We start from the raw sequence: 17,044 nt of genomic DNA, 5'->3' as shown, positions 1-17,044 counted from the left end.
TCTTTGTAATTAAAGGTCCATTTTAATCAGTATTAGCATTAACAGTTTGATGTTTTTAATTGAACTTCAATAAAGTTTACCTCGTGGGAATAACTGAACAAGTTTTTTTTTTCATTTTGATATTCTCTCAATTTTTAAACTTTACAGAGCTCTCCTGCATTCTAAAAAAGCTGCAATAATGTTACTTAAACCAAATAGCCTTTTATTCCTGGATATAATGAAACATGTTAATCATTGTGTACTTACAATGTTAAAAAAAAAATATAGTATATTATTACACAGTAAAATACGTTATAATATACATAGTAAATTTAATACTTTATATGGCTAGAAGAATATAAGATCCTTCAAATTTGCCATATTTAAAATCTCAACATAGGCCTAATCTTATTTCAGTCTAGATTTTTTAGGAATCGGGCAATCAATTGCCTGACCTTTTACCCATAAAATATTCAGGTTCCGGTTATCTTCATACATCACCTGCATGAATCATGATTGAGTGTCACAATCATAGTGTGTGATGCAGATAACCTCCTCCATACAGAATCATCAACTGCAGTTGTCAATCCGATTCACCTTATGGAAATACTCCCTAATCTCGAAATGCGTTGAGAAGGACCCTAAGCCACGTCTTAGCCCATGAACTCTAAGATAATGCTTCATAACATGGTATATTTGATTTTAAAGTAGTGCCTGTACATCACAGACTTTTCTCATTAAAGTTCCTTTTACACACAAGCCAACTAAGTCAATTAGTTAATCTGCTTCCTTTGTTATGTTAAAATGTCATTAAAAGTTGATTAAATTGTTTCCAAATTTTATTTCATTAAATTCGTAGTATGTAAAGAATTACAGTATTAAGGTTCTCGAGCAGAAAATAATAGCAACTATAAAGACTTAGCTAAGGACTGGATTCATTCGCCTTTGCTTCTAATGGTTAAAAACTAAGAAATGTTCTTATTTGATAACTATATTTACATATAAAGCCTTTTTAAAGCTAACACACTACACCAAATAAGCAGTTATGATTTATTTGAAATGTAGTCTTGCTTCAAGTGGTTCTTGAAGCAAGACATTCTAGCCTATGGTCACCCACTACTAATGTGGCTTTATATTGGACTGAGAACTAACATTATTCATATTTTTAATTTATATTAGAATACAAAGTGTCCTTTTTTTTCTAAAGCTGCATTAAAACTTTCTTTTATAAGTTTTACTTTTAATTTTATTAAGAAAAAAACCTAATTTAATATCGTGTCTAGTAAAATTACTTTGAGAGAAATAAATTTAAATCTTTATAATTGGAAAAGTATAACTCGTAAGTAATTTGGCGAAAATTAAAAAATATTAGAAACAATGTCAGGGTTTTGACACAATAACATAACGCGATATAACCAAAAAGCCGGTGCAAATAAGTCAACATCTTTCGGCTATTAAGTTAAAGTATTCATACTCGAATTCTGCCGGTAATTCACTGAATATTATAAAATAAATTACTAAAGTTTGACCTATCGCGATGTCACTACCGTGGAAAATAAACAATTAAATTACGTGTTAAGTGAGACAGGACTCGGGAAATCTTTAAGTTACTCGTTACAAATGCCATTTTGATACGTTTAAGTCTAATAAACATGTCTAATTCATTTAAAATCGTACAAAATTCGTAATATTTTGATTCTCACCTGTTCTTCAGCCATCTTTGTTATTTTCACACATTGAAATGACGTTTTGTTTTATCAACTGAAAAAACATGGTTGATAGCTAGTGCTAAAATAAGACGAGTTTTCGCCTGAAAACGATTTATAATTTGATTTATTCATGAAATCAATTAAAACCCCCGAAATATTTTTTTTATCATGGAATTCTACTTAAAAATTTAGATAGTGAAATGAAAGTGCAGATAGATCAATTCAGCATGAACTAAAAGTTAATTATTCGTTTTCAGTTTACTTCCGTACATTTTAATAATGCAAAGATCACAACAGTATTATTAGCCGTAATTTGTGCATTATAATCGTTATAATCATATTAATACAAAAATTACATTTATGTAAATTAAGTAAAATAATTACTGGTCACCCTGCGTCCAGGCACAGGTATTGCCCATACATTCCGATTCCTTTAAATTTTCTCTTTAATAATAGTAGTGGATGAATCATTGGTAATGTTTTTGTTTTAGACAGCCTATACAAAATGTGTAGGTTTTACGTAGATTGCCTTTAGCCGAGCGATGTAAACATGCCGGATAATCGGAGTCAATCGCACAATATGCGTCTGGGTAGGCTACAGTTAAAGGGCTAACGTTAACCAGTGTAATATTCTAAGAGCTGTTACCTGTCGCTTCTCACGAGTATTAAAGGAAAAGTGACAATTTTTTGCTTATGTGTCACATAATTTTTCTAAAGACAATAAGTTTTCAGTTTCTCGCGCGAATGAGATGATTTTTCGGGATATTCTATGTCAGTCTTCTGACTTAAGGCTTTCACTTTAAATTTGTTTAATGTCAATCGGTTGGTCCTTTGGACGTAAAAGCAGTCAAAATAAACTTTCACATTTAATATAATAATATGGAAGGCCCATACCTCTGCATTATTGGTCATAGAATGAAGGAATATCTTAACATTTTTTGGAATGTTGTATCTTAGAACGACCCGCGGCAGGAAATATTGGTTAATAAAACAAACTTTGGGTTCTTTAGTCAATCTACGGAGGCATTAATCCCGAAAATCTAAAAAAAAAAATGTCGCAAGAACACCATTCCCTGTGCCGAAACAACTTGTAAACTACCAATCGAATACGAACGAAAGACTATTTAACATTAATTTATATGTTGATTAGATAATATTTGTTGTTTTAGGACAACTACAAGCTATTCTGTGTCAAGCATCACATTATCTCTTTCCATTATTATCACAAAAGGAAACTAAAAAAAGGGCAGCGCATTCTCTGAATATTGTACCAGGACACTGCTATAGCCAACCATACTGCAGTCACCGGGGGTGGCCACCTCCTACGTGGATGGGAGTCGGACGTAGTCCGTCCGACAATTCGTCCAATATGCGGCTGACATGAAGATTTTAATTTCAATTTAACCTTTTTATTAACGAAATCATAAAACTGGCCGCAAATGCTATTTCTAATCTAGAAATAAAGAAGTTTAATTTTGAAGTAACCTAAAGCGAATTAAAAGAAAAGGAATGTGACAAATTAATAGTTTTCAAAAATAAAAAAAATCATATACCTATACAAAAAGAAAATGAAAATGTAGTTTTCAACTGAAGTTACACCCATCACTTCTAGTTTCGATACAAAATGTGGACCGCCGCGGTGAGGACGGTAAATAAAGCGAACCCGGCGGCATTTCTATTTCGTATTTCACTCGCCGACTGCAATACACACGGTAAAATTGCCAAAAGTACGTACATATCTGACTATGATTATTTGTTGTTTGTAAATTTTAATTTAATAAGATTTAAGTCGGCGTGGCCTAAAGGATAAGACGTCCGGTGTATTCGTGTGTAGCGATGCACCGGTGTTCGAATCCCGCAGGCGGGTGGCAATTTTTCTAATGAAATACGTACTCAACAAATGTTCACGATTGACTTCCACAGTGACGGAATAACACTATGTAATAAAAATTAAACCCGCAAAATTATAATTTGTGTAATTACTGGTGGGTAGCACCTCTTGTGAGTCCGCACGGGTAGGTACCACCACCCCGCCTATTTCTGCTGTGAAGCAGTAATGCGTTTCGGTTTGAAGGGTGGGGCAGCCGTTGTAACTATACTGAGACCTTAGAACTCATATCTCAAGGTGAGTGACGCGTTTACGTTGTAGATGTCTATGGGCTCCAGTAACCAGGTGGGCTGTAAGCTCGTTTACTCATCTAAGCAATACTTAGTGCGAGTTTTTTGCGAGGTGCCCCTAGCGGCAAACTTCCCTCGCTCTTCCAACTCCATACAAATTTGAGTTAACGTTAACGTGATCGAGAAGTTAAAAAACTCGCACTAAACACACAGCACTCTTCTATCTTTAGTGGTACCCGCTTTTCGTAGACAAATATGATTTCGGTCTCATGTAAGCGAGTAATGTTAGAGTGTAAGGATAAGTTCGGAGATTGAGCTATTGCCAAGGCTAGTGTTAGCAAATTCGCTAATGTTGAGCCCGTGAGTTCACCTCGTCGTCCGCGCGCTGGCTAGAATAGCAGCGAATAAGCAGGCAAAAAAAACCTGAATGTACCTTCGAGTGAAGAACGCCCGGTTAGAAACATATTAAGGGTTCTATTAAGGGGGAGAGTGATGGGACAGATGTGCTCCGCACTAAGCGCTTCCCTTTGTCCCCTCTGCCTTTTCATGAGTTCTGTCTCTTTTTTTTTTATTGCCCTTGTAGGCAGACGAGCACACGGCCCACCTGATGGTGAGTGGTTACCATCGCCCATGGACTTCAGCAAAGCCAGGGGCAGAGCCAAGCCGCTGCCTACCGCTTAATACTCTCCACAAGCCTCGTTTGAAGAAGGACATGTCATAGCGCTCGGGAAACACCGTGGAGGGAGCTCATTCCATAGCCGTATGGTACGTGGCAAAAAAGACCTCTGGAAACGCACTGTGGATGACCGCAGTGGCTCCAGGTAGTATGGATGAACTCTACTCCGGTGGCGGGCGGTGCGATGGTAAAAACGAGATGAAAGTATCATCTCGAACAATTCCTCAGAGCACTTCCTATGGAACATACGGTACAAAATACAGAGGGTACCGAAGTCATGCGAGGTGTGGATGCTGGTTGTTGAGTGACAGGAGGTTTAGTCGGTTCAACTCCGACATGTCCCGCCCTCCACCCCCCGTGGAGGCCGGAAGTCCGGTGATTTCCCCCTGACAAAATAAAAAAAAAATCTATTAAATCAGCCTATCGTCGTTGTCAAACCAAAATATTTTTACTCGTATTATTCACAGCCCTATCTACCGTTTAACAAAAAACTGTTATATAGCTTTAATATTTTATCTGTAGCTTTCATTTGATACAGTTTTAAAAAATTCATCCTCATATAAAATTTTATACTCGAAAATGTTTTTACTCGTTAATTCTAAATAGAGTTTTTGCACATAACAGATTTTGGTTTGACAGCGACGCTATACTACCTTCGAATCTGCCAAATCGGTTACACCGTCCATACCAGTAGTCAAATTGGTTTTAGGTATTGCGATTTTGCAAAGCAAACTACAAAAGAGCACAAAGAGCGGATCCGAAGACGAGGCTAAATGCGCTAAATGTAAGAAAATAATCGATTTAGTATTCGGTCCCAATAAGCCGATAGTACACGAAGATTCCAAAGATGCACATGTTTTCAACAAAGCCAGCGATAAATGCAAAGATGTTGCTTTATCGAGATTAAGTGCCGATGAAAATAGTTGTGTTAAATGCGAGAAGATAATTGATGAGATCTTTGGTAAAGACGCAAAGTGGGATGATAAGTACATGCTGGGGAATGCTACACGCTTGCCTAATGAGGACCTAACGATTTTACCTAAGGACAACAATATCGGAATACGTTTAGACAATACTGATGCGAAAAACGTTGGGGAGAAATTAAAAGAAGCCGCCATTTGTTTGGCTATTAACGATAAATCTAGACAGAAGAGCTCGCTCGGAGATGGAAAAGATGTATCAAACCAAAAGATTGAAGTCTTAAAGGAATCTAAATTGTTTCCTTTAGCGACTACAGAACAAAAACATTCGGATGATAAACGTGAGCTTTTGCGTGATAATACCAAGGTAGACTTTTCGAAGAAAGGTCAACAGGGGCCTGAAACTGATGTACAAACGACTTTAGATGAAATAGCCGAGAAATGCCTCAATAATCCTGTTAATGAAATCGATAGGAGATTAATACATGAGATGAAGCAATTGGGAGTACCTCAGGCCTCTAATCGCAGAGCACTAGGGAATGGCTTGGCTGAGATAGACGAGCTAAAGAAACCGAAAAAGACTGTTGAAAAGACTGAAATAGATCTAGAGAGTCGTGAGTTTGAGAAGGAAGTTGAAAAACTCCACCCTCCCTTTAGTATGATTAGGGAGGAACCAACTTATAGATTTCAAATGGACGACCAAGACTTTGCTTACAATGAAATTGGACCTAACCACAATGTCAGTAAATCGGGTGATATAGATACACAGAAAGTTGGAAAACCTTCAGACGTAGATAGTAAACAGTCATTTTTCTCAAGTAATCGTGTGGAAGGCATTGACGAAGAGCCGGCAATAGGTCGCGCTGATGAAGATCGAAATGACGAAGTAAAAATGATAAAGGCGAGACTGTTTCCGTCTTTCGAGGCCAGAGAGGAAGTTAATGGACCAGAAATCGAAACTGAAGAAGATGTGACGCATTCTTTCGAGCCTAATTTAAATTATGACCAATTAAATATAAGAGTTGCTGAAGGACTCTGTAAAGAGGAACAGACAGTACCAGACGAACATCAGACAGAAGGAAACGCAAGCTTACACGATGAAGAGAATCTGGATAAACAAATTTTACTCGATAAGGTGTCAGATAAAATTAGGAATGATTCAATAGACATTACAAATCCAATGAACGCCAACATATCAGCTGCTTTGGGACCACTCCCCAAATTAAAGCCTGACGGAGAGGTGTCTTTGTCAGAGCTGATGAAGAGGGTGCGGGAGAGGAATCGCATGGAATACTGTCGCGAATTTGGACTTCAAAATCTCAGGATGTCCACTATAGCAGCGGAGACTGTTAAAGGTGAGTGCGGAAAGAAGACTCCTGTATGTCCGCCTCCAGCCCCGAAGTGTCCTCCCCCTTGCCCTCCTCCGCTCCCACCTTGTCCGCCCCCTCCCCCGCCGTGCCCTAAGCCCTGCAAGCCTGTCTGTCCGCCTCCCTGTCCGCCAAAGAAGAAAAATCCGTGCGATAAATTCAAAAAATGCCAATCGTTCTTCATCAAAGACGCACTGAAGTTGAATCCGAACGCTGACACTCCCACTATCTACTGTCCACTATTCTTATACGCTATGGTAGTTAGTACTGATATAACGAAGTCGTCAAGAAACGGTTACCGCCGCGGAGCTGGTCTTCATTTAAGTCCAAAGTATAACCCAGACTTAAATATGAGCCTCAATGAGGACGCCGGCCATCCCGTAAGTCCTGATAGGTTATTGGCTCGAAATTTTGATCCCTGGGTACCGATACCGTCGTGGACCGAATTGAAGAGGGAGAAGAAGCAGCCTGTCGTCTGTCCTAAAGATGGCTGCAAGCAGACGCCACCTCCCAAACTAACCGACCCGTGCCCCAAAGGAAATCCATGCCTGAACTTTCCAATTCGACCGAACTTTTCGATTGCTAGTTTATTTTATCACGTTTTATTTGGAAGTATTTTGACGCATCACTCTTGGTTGACAACTGAATAAAGATTTGTGATGAAATTTGTGTCTTTTTATTGGTTGACTTACTCGTAGGGAATCGCATAAGTATGAAGGGACTAGCAAATAGCACACCAACTGTACTTAATTTTTCGGCACACTTCGCTCCCTTTCTAGCTGCCACATTAATATCACACTACTTATTACTATTACACTACACCCTAGCGCTTTTCTTAGTGTGTCGCGTTTCCGATCCGGTGGTAGATTCTGCGAAGCACTACTCTTGCTAGGGCCAGTGTTAGCAAATTCACACTGACCGTGTTAGCAACACTCCGGTTTGAGCCCCGTGAGCTCACCTACACGCTAGGGTGAAGCTGAAATAGCCTCTCAAGGCTATCAGTATAGATACAAGTAGCGAGTGGTGAAAAATCGAAGATGGCGCCAAAAAAAATTAAGTCAAATTACGCATCAAATCTCGGCACACTTCGCTCCATTTAAAACTGCCACATTAATATCACACTACTTATTACCCTAGTGCGTTTCTTAGTGGGTCTCGTTTCCGATCCGGTGGTAGATTCTGCGAAGCACTGCTTTTGTTAAGGTTAGTGTTAGCAACATCGTCAGGTTTGAGCCCCGTGAGCTCACATACTTGTAAGGTTGCTCTGACATAGCCTCTCAAGGCTATCAACTTAGGTAGAAAAAAAAAAACTCTGTTCCGGTGGCGGAAGGTAAAAAAGAGAAGCGATTATTTTCAAAATTCTACAGAGCATTCCTCATGGAAGATACGGTACATCACACAAAGCCCCTCCGGTTCCTATTGATGCTTGAGAATCTTGATTCCCCATATTTTTCAACCGCCGAGTTTTGTGAGCACTCTGATGAAATACTTCTGTCTTTTTTTTATTGCCCTTGTAGGCAGACGAGCATACGGCCCACCTGATGGTGAGTGGTTACCGTCGCCCATGGACTTCAGCAATGCCAGGGGCAGAGCCAAGCCACTGCCTACAAAATCGCTGCTGTCTTAATATAATAGTGCTGTTTCAAAAAATGTATCACGTATTATTTAAAAACATTAAAATTATATTGTACTGCTTACTGGCTTACGGAATTATCGACTTAAAAAACAATTGTGTTGAACTTAAAACTATTTTTAAAATCATTTATAAATTACTGGCCGGTAGTCTTTGTGCTGTTAGACTGAAATAAAGGCCAGTGCTTATAGCTGTCGACAGCGCCATCTAAGAAATAAAAACTGAAAACTTCAGCACTGAAACTTGTTTTGAACAAGGCAGAGTTTTAAATAGCGACATCTAGCATAATTAAGCAAAAGAATTTACTGTCTGATTTCTTAATTAGTGTTGTTGAGTATCACTAGATGGCACTCACTAGGCCTCAGTTCGATCGAAATAGTCCTAAGCTGAATGGCATAAAATATGAAAATCATTTTCCAATTTTATTTAAAAAAAATAACCCATAAATCAAATTTATTTAAAAATAATAATAATAAACATTTATTTCAAGCATAACTTACACAAATTAAAACAATAACAGAAAAAGAAAACGTCGATGGTTGGAAAAGGTTACCGACTGGGCAACGCAACTTAACTTTAGTGACTTTTTTAGGTGTAAATATTTTATTTAATTTATATAAATCAAAATGCAAGGTAGTTTAATAACCTAAAAGTACATATTATTATCCGCAACACGCTTCGTCAGGTATAATAACTATTAATATAGGTGTAATACCTAATAACTTTGCGATATATTAAGTGTTTTTTTTATTACTCTTGTAGGCAGACGAGCATACGGCCCACCTGATGGTGAGTGGTTACCGTCGCCCATTGGACTTCAGCAATACCAGGGGCAGAGCCAAGTCGCTGCCTACCCCTTAATACTCTCCACAAGCGCTGTATTGATCTACGTATGCGATCAACCACTTTAGTGTTACAATAATATTTCGTTTTACAAACGTAAAAAGAGAATATCTTCTCTATACGACAGGAATATCTTCGAAGATCTTTATTTTGGTCAAAACTAGATGCCTGTTAGCATCGATATATTATATAATATCGTGGTAATATATCGATGCCTGTTAGCCTGTTACATTAAAAATTTTGAAGTCGTCGTGGCCTAACGGATAAGACGTCCGGTGCATTCGTGTTGAGCGATGCGATGTACCGGTGTTCGAATCTCTAGGCGGGTACCAATTTTTCTAATGAAATACGTACTCAACAAATGTTCACGATTGATTTCCACGGTGAAGGAATAACATCGTGTAATAAAAATCAGACCCGCAAAATTATAATTTGCGTAATTACTGGTGGTAGGACCTCTTGTGAGTCCTTACGGGTAGGTACCACCACCCTGCCTATTTCTGCCGTGAAGCAGTAATGCGTTTCGGTTTGAAAGGTGGGGCAGCCGTTGTAACTATACCTGAGACCTTAGAACTTATATCTCAAGGTGGGTGGCGCATTTACGTTGTGGATGTCTATGGGCTCCAGTAACCACTTAACACCGGGTGGGCTGTGAGCTCGTCCACCCATCTAAGCAATGTGTCGACTGAAAAATTGCATGTTGCTCACAGTAATATGGCGCACAATCAATATGACTGCAATACGATACTCGTGATGAAAGGAATGTTTAGTCATCACCGGCCGATGATGTGTTATTTAGTTATTGAAATTCACAACCACGTTCAACGAATAAAGGAATTCACCGAGCCCGTATCAAAACAAGGAAAAAATATCGTTTAGAGAAATATGTTGCGTTAGAATTATCATGTGCCGGTTCGGATTACGACATACCTACCTACCTATGCGATTATTTTCATGTCGCAATGGTCGCAATTCATAAAGTCGTGAAACTAGTACCTAAGTCGTGAAATAATTTACAAGTCTTTACAAATAATTTAATCAACACTCCTTTGTCAATATTCACATTAATGAAGGACATAAGAATTGCTTTTAGATAAATTTAGTTTAATCATAGGTACCTACTTCGATAAAATTTCTTATTATTTTTATTAGTGTGTTTATGGAACTATATAATCATATTAAATGTATTATAGGTAGTCTATGATTTAAATGAATTAGAGGGGAAAGGTTATTTGGTTAAATGACATTTCGCTTTCAGCGGTCGGGGAACGTTTTTAATTATTACCCCAAAACATTTTTGTGTAAGTTGATATTACCTACCCCATGGCGAAGAACAAAAAAAACCAAATCGCTTCTTTTTAGTATCTTTCATATTATACCCCCCATGATAATTTTGAAAAGAAAGCAATAACTAAAAATCTAACGATTCCAAAGAAGTTTCACTTCAATATAGACTTATTACTCGCAAAAGTTTCATTTTTACCTCCCAGAATTTAATTTTACCCCGTTTGAGGTAATTTACCCCGGTTTCCCGACCGCTGGGTTACGTTTTTATCTATGTGAATAAAGGTGCGTTTTATTTGATATAAGTATGCATCAAAATTTCGGTGTTTTTAATTGAACTTCAATTATGTTTACTTCATTCAAATAGTTGAAGTAATTTTTTTTGATAGGAAATGTTTTTTACAAATTTCAATCTTTTAATGGATCAATGACGTCTGTATTAGCAGCGATATAATCTGACAATTTTTTTTTAAGTGAAACTTCTTTAGGCGCATGAGGGTAAAATTTTTACAGAACGTCACGCAGGTATGCAACGGAAGTGACATCAAACTACTATTGAAATTAAGTACATACTTGTCAAATATCAGTAGTAGTTGTTGTTGTATTTTTCCAACTGGAAAGGCAAATCTATCATACCATACAGCCTAATATTTTATAATTTTTTTGTGAAAAATGTTAATAGGAATTGTAATGAAATGAAAAGAATTTGGAACATTAATCAAATAGCATGAAATTAAATTAGTCAATTCAATTGGCAAAACATTAGTCATTTACAATTTAGAAATAAATCTAAACATAATGTGACTGTCAACACTGAGGTTTGAGATTGACATTTGACAGACTTTTGGCGGGAACATATCTTCCTTTTTCCCTTCCTCTAAGTCTCAGAAATCTAAAGTTTTAGATTTGTATAAATATAAGCTAGACTTAAAAAATTAGTTCGCCAAAAAAGTTTCACTTCTGACATGGGTACTTTGTACGCACGCAATTTTTTTTATTTTTTTATTTCCTTATCTATTTGCGGGTAGCTAAGGAGCTATTCCAGTTTCGCGCGGATTTTTTACCACTAAAGCACCTCTAGGACTTGTCGATTGAGCCAGCACCACTTTCCCTATGATATATCTTAATGTTATCTTAATACATATACTAATTCTATAAAGATATAAGACATAAAGATTCCTTTATTCGCTTAATTAATCGGTACATTGGTACATACATATTGATAAAAATGATTCCAATATGTACGTATTATTCGAGATTATCACTCATCTCCTTTTTACCATCGCACCGCCCGCCATCGGAGCAGAGTTCATCCATACTATCTGGAACCGCTGCGTTCATCGACAGTGCATTTGCAAAGCTCTTTTTTGCCACGTACCATCCGGCTATGGAATGAGCTCCCCTCCACGGTGTTTCCCGAGCGCTATGACATGTCCTTCTTCAAACGAGTGGGAGGCTTGTGGAGAGTATTAAGCGGTAGGCAGCGACTTGGCTCTGCCCCTGGTATTGCTGTCGTTCATGGGCGACGGTAACCGTCTACCATTAGGTGGGGCGTATGATCGTCTGCCGGCAAAGGCAATAAAAAAAGGTATCCAACCGCATATCCTTTGTAAACGCGTCGTCAAATGGACTAATAAAAAATCCTTACAATTATGCCTAAAGTATATATTAAAAACTTCAATTAAATGCATTTTTTTATATATGCAGTTGTTTTTTATTTTCTCAGGAATGTATCGCCTTTAATCTCATATATGTAAATTATAAATTCATATGGACGGTTTTTGTAATCGAGACATATTTACGGAATACATACCTACCCCGCGAATGAGCTTTTACTGAGTACTAATTTTGGGGGTTAACTGAAATGTTTTGAGAAATTTCGAAAATTAGTAATGTGGGCTAGTAGTACTACACCACAAAACCAGTAAATATATAAAATAGACAGTTTTATTACTGGTGGCAGGACGTCTTGTGAGTCCGCACGGGTAGGACCATCACCCCGCCTATTTCTGCCGTGAAGCAGTAAGGGATAGGCAGCCGTTGCACTGTTAAAACAGAGACATTAGACCTCATGTCTCGAATTTTGCGGCGGCATTTACGTTGTAGATGTCTATGGGCTCCGGTAACCACTTAACTCCAGGTGGGCCGTGAGCTCGTCTCCCCATCTAAGCAATAAAAAAACATATTGCGGGTTTAATTTTAGTTCTGCGATGTTATTCCTTCGTAGCATAAATGCGTAGCGTATTTATGCGCGTATTCCATTAGAACAATGCGCACCCGCCAACGGGACTCCAGAATCGACTTTTGTTTTTCCCTACCTAAGCTGATGGTCTTGAGAGACCATTTCAGCGTAGCCTTAACAAATAGGGAGCTCACGGGACTCAAACCAGACGACGTTGCTAACACTAACCCTAGCAAAAGCAGTTCTTCGCAGAATCTACCACCGGATCGGAAACGCGACCCACTGAGAAGATCCGGCTAGAAACTCAGTGGGCCGTGTCTGTGGATTAATTTACTCGCCAAGCCTTCCATCGCAAGTGACGCCTTCATCGAGAACGATGACCGGTGCTTGAGGTACCTAAAAGCACCATTAGTGGATCGGGAGGAACCGTAATGACGTGCTTAAGGCGACGTCTACTGTTTACCATTTGGTCCAAAGGATTGGAAATGTGTAACCGACACAGTCGCGCTCATAATTACGTAAGCGAACATAAAAACTAAGGAATATCGTTAGAGGGAATCACCTAGACTCTACATTATCATTATTATCATGCATTATTTATAATGCTAAAGTGTTTACAAGCATACTTATTTGTAAGACAAGGAAAATACGTGACGGTGAAAAAGCGCGGGCTGTTTAATCTGTTTGCAGAAAATGTTGCGATAAAGGAAAATAATAATAATAATAAATAAGCGTAATTTTTTGCAATTTTACAGGAGAGTCAAAGTAAAAAAAAAACTATTGCATATATGGAATGACGAGCCCATCTTGTATTATGTGGTTACTGGAGCCCATAGACATATCTACAACGTAAATGCCGCCACCCACCTTGAGACATGAGTTCTAAGGTCTCAGTATAGTTACAACGGCTGGCCCACCCTTCAAACCGAAACGCATTACTGCTTCACGGCAGAAATAGGCAGGATGGTGGTACCTACCCGCGGGGACTCACAAGACGTCCTACTACCAGTTAAAGCTTAAAAATTTAGAAAATATCATAAAGAAAACAAACTTGTTCAGCTATGCCGCGTTTTAACCGAAATGTTTCTTAAATCAAATAGTCTTTTACTCGTCGATATTTAAAAAATAACGATAGTTTAAGAACCAGAAAGCACATATCAATAGCACAAACCAAATATCAGATGTTTATAACGTGATTTTTGCTTTGTATGTGACGGAATTTTTAAATGTTATTTTGATTGACTCCAATACGCCAGATTGACTTGTCAATTCGCACACGCGTCAAGGACCGATAAAATACATTAAAATATTATTAAAACTTCGCTCTAACATCCTGACCGGCAACTAGAGGTTATGAATTAAAATTAATTAATTGTTAATTCGGATTGTTAGTTAAAGGTGCTTTAGTTTATAGATATTCTTTTCAATATATTATTAAAGGGGAAATTAATAAAATTGTATCTCATATCTCATTACCTTCAAAGATTTCGTCTTAAAGATTCTATCTCACTTTATTTAACCATGATAGTTCCTTTTGTATTATTTATGAAGCGACGTGCAAGAAGTCATGTTAATATACGATACAATGGACATTTCGACCTCACGCCTCAAAGTGGATAGGTCTTACTTTGTGATGTCTGTAGGCTCGGAGACTCACTTACCCTTGTGCATAATTGAGCAAAAAAAAAAAAACAATTGACATAAGACTCACTCGTTCCCGCCAATTTTGCTTTCTAAACAAATTTGCAACTTCTTTGCCATAGTTATAATAATTATGTACACATAATTCTTTGTTTTATCCAGTAGGTACTCAAATTTTGAACGTTGAAAACCTACATTCATGTATTATATCTATTTGATAGTTTTAAACCAATGTATTATTTATTTCACTTCCATTTGAATCGCTGCCCGGCTTGCTCGAAGACAATCCGTGAAATATATTCGCCTACATTTACATTTTATTTACGATTGTAATTTATTTACTGTGTTTTGAGAATTCCTAAAAAAATCGCTTCACGTGCCTTCCGGAATCGATTTGCGACTCTGAACTTTACCTCAGTACCTTTAAATTTCATTTTAGATCGAGTCGAACATTGTGTTAAAATGTATTCGTGTCACATGCCTTTCACGTCGTATATAATAAATATTGTTATAATCCCGTACGATCTACACATTTTCGCATCGACATTAACCCAACGAAAACCACAATGGTGTTCTATCGAAAGGGGAACTCAAGCCGTATCTCCTCCCGCATTAGACGTAAAAAGCTACCCCCCCCCCCCCCCCGATTATCCTCTTCAGCCAATCAATACCCTGAGCCAGGAAGTTCAAGTGCCAGTCATCCTGGATGCATCGATGACATTCCGCCCACATTTTTTTATTTATTGCCATTGTAGACAGACGAGCATACGGCCCACCTGATGGTGAGCGGTTACCGTCGCCGATGGACTTCAGCAATGCTAGGGGCAGGGCCAAGCCGCTGCCTACGGGTTACCGAACCCTAGCACATATAAACCCCACATATAAAATTAGTCCGCGACCGTGCCGCGTTTATTCTAGGCAGACTCTACTTTCCCATTTCGATAAAGCCGCACGACACGAGAACGCTCTGGTGGCCGCCGGTAACTACATCTAGCCGATCTTGCGGACCAAATGGTAAACAGTCGACGTCGCCCAAAGCACGTCATCTCGGATCCTCCCGATCCACTAATGGTGCTTTCCGGTACCTCAAGCACCGGTCATCGTTCTCGTCGAACCCGTCGCTTGTGATGGAGGGCTCGGCGAGCAAATTAACCCACAGACACAGCCCACTGAGTTTCTCGCCGGATCTTCTCAGTGGATCGCGATTCCAATCCGGTGGTAGATTCTGCGAAGCACGGCTCTTGCTAGAGTTAGTGTTAGCAATATCATCAGGTTTGAGCCCCGTGAGCTCAACTACTGGCCCGGCGACGTTGATATGGTCTCTCTAGAGTACTCTAGACCATCAGCTTAAGTAGAAAAAAAGCATACTCTACCCCATGATCTGTAAACGGAGTAAAACTTTTTTTATTGCTTAGTTGGGTGGACAAGGTCACAGCCCACCTGGTGTTGTTAAGTGGTTACTGGAGCCCATATACATCTACAACGTAAATGCGCCACCCACCTTGAGATATAAGTTCTAAGATTTCAGTATAGTTACAACGGCTGCCCCACCCTTCAAACCGAAACGCATTACTGCTTCACGGCAGAAATAGGCAGGGCGGTGCTACCTACCCGTGCGAACTCACAAGAGGTCCTACCACCAGTAAAGAGTATTATATTTGCTCGTTTACTAATTGAACCGATAATGTTTTTGAATCTTTAACTATCTGTTACCCGCGACTTCGCCCGCGCGATTAAGGATAAAATACCAGTGTACTTTCTCGTGAGAGCGAGATATTTGTTCGGAATAAAAGGTAGCCTACGTCACTCTCTCACTAACACTCTCCATGAGCCTCGTTCGAAGAAGGACAAGCCGTAGCGCTCGGGAGACACCGCGAAGGGGAGTTCTGTCTAAAGCATGGATGGTATGTGGCAGAAAAGATCTCATGAAACGCACTGTGAATGACCACAGTGGTTCCCTGCGGTAGAGATGCTGCATACGGTATAGAGCGCGGAGAGAACCGAACTCCCACCGTAGACCAAGAGATTCCCAAGGATCCACCCCAAATTGTTCCTTTTACCGAATGAGTTACACGCCGGATCTTCTCAGTGGGTCCCGATTCTGAGCCAGTGGTAGACTCAGTGAAGCACTGCTCTTGCTAGGGCCAGTGTGAGCAAATTCACACCGAGCCCGTGGGCTCATCTAACCCTCCTCGCATATTTGGAATGGCCCCTTAGCTACCAGCGATTAGGTAGGGAAAAGAATGTTCCTTTTTCCTCCTAATTTTACTGTAGGGAAACCTCAAACTGGTGTGAGTCCCTTTTTCGCGAAGGTACTCTACATGCAGACAGCTTTTCATCTCCCGCTCTAATGGGATAAGAGTAGATGAAGAGGTGAGCTCACAGGGCTCAAATTGGGAGTATTGCTAACACCGGTCCTAGCAAGAGCAGCGCTTCGCAGAATCTACCACCGGATCGGAGATCCATAGAAACTTCTTTATTTCTAAGGAAACATTTATTTTAGCAATAAGTTATATTGCCCTTAAATAGCAGAAGGCTGCCAAAAGCATATATCAATTGAAAGAATATTAAGTATCTTCAACGCTCTTCACATCACTAAAATCGCGTATTAAAAATGCTTTGTTGAATAAATTAGTAAAAATTATTCGCAAATATTCACGATAAGTGATTTTCCTGTAAAGATTCCTCGCGT

General features: G+C 39.0%; 2 protein-coding genes across 3 annotated transcripts in view; one reads left to right on the top strand and one right to left on the bottom strand.

Moving 5' to 3' along the window:
- Positions 1-1,789, bottom strand: part of LOC101743523 (exportin-7-B) — a 42,913-nt gene extending 41,124 nt beyond the window's left edge. Inside the window, exon 1 of one of the 2 annotated variants that reach the window (XM_038019743.2) lies at positions 1,683-1,789. In XM_038019743.2, the coding sequence (XP_037875671.1) occupies positions 1,683-1,697 (15 nt within the window). In that variant the 5' untranslated portion in view covers positions 1,698-1,789. The remainder of the gene's footprint in view (positions 1-1,682) is intronic. The other variant, XM_038019744.2, reaches the window with a different exon arrangement.
- Positions 1,790-2,139: 350 nt separating this feature from the next.
- Positions 2,140-7,437, top strand: LOC101735603 (uncharacterized). Its single transcript, XM_004926654.4, has 3 exons — positions 2,140-2,161; positions 2,858-3,415; positions 5,192-7,437. Exons 2-3 carry the CDS (start codon positions 3,313-3,315, stop codon positions 7,417-7,419), a joined length of 2,331 nt encoding a protein of 776 aa, XP_004926711.3. The 5' UTR covers positions 2,140-2,161; positions 2,858-3,312; the 3' UTR covers positions 7,420-7,437.
- The last annotated feature ends 9,607 nt before the right edge of the window (positions 7,438-17,044 follow it).

This window comes from Bombyx mori, chromosome 24 (genome assembly GCF_030269925.1).
Source record: "Bombyx mori chromosome 24, ASM3026992v2".
Classification (NCBI taxonomy): Eukaryota; Metazoa; Arthropoda; class Insecta; order Lepidoptera; family Bombycidae; genus Bombyx; species Bombyx mori.
The sequence above is the reverse complement of the archived record's forward strand: the minus strand, read 5'-3'. Positions and strand labels throughout refer to the sequence as shown.

Bases quoted from the DNA above. Each gene is read 5' to 3' on its own strand.
- LOC101735603 (XM_004926654.4), top strand. From the start codon at position 3,313: ATGTGGACCGCCGCGGTGAGGACGGTAAATAAAGCGAACCCGGCGGCA. The intron at 3,416-5,191 runs GTACGTACATAT...AATTGGTTTTAG, and splicing joins ACACGGTAAAATTGCCAAAA to GTATTGCGATTTTGCAAAGC.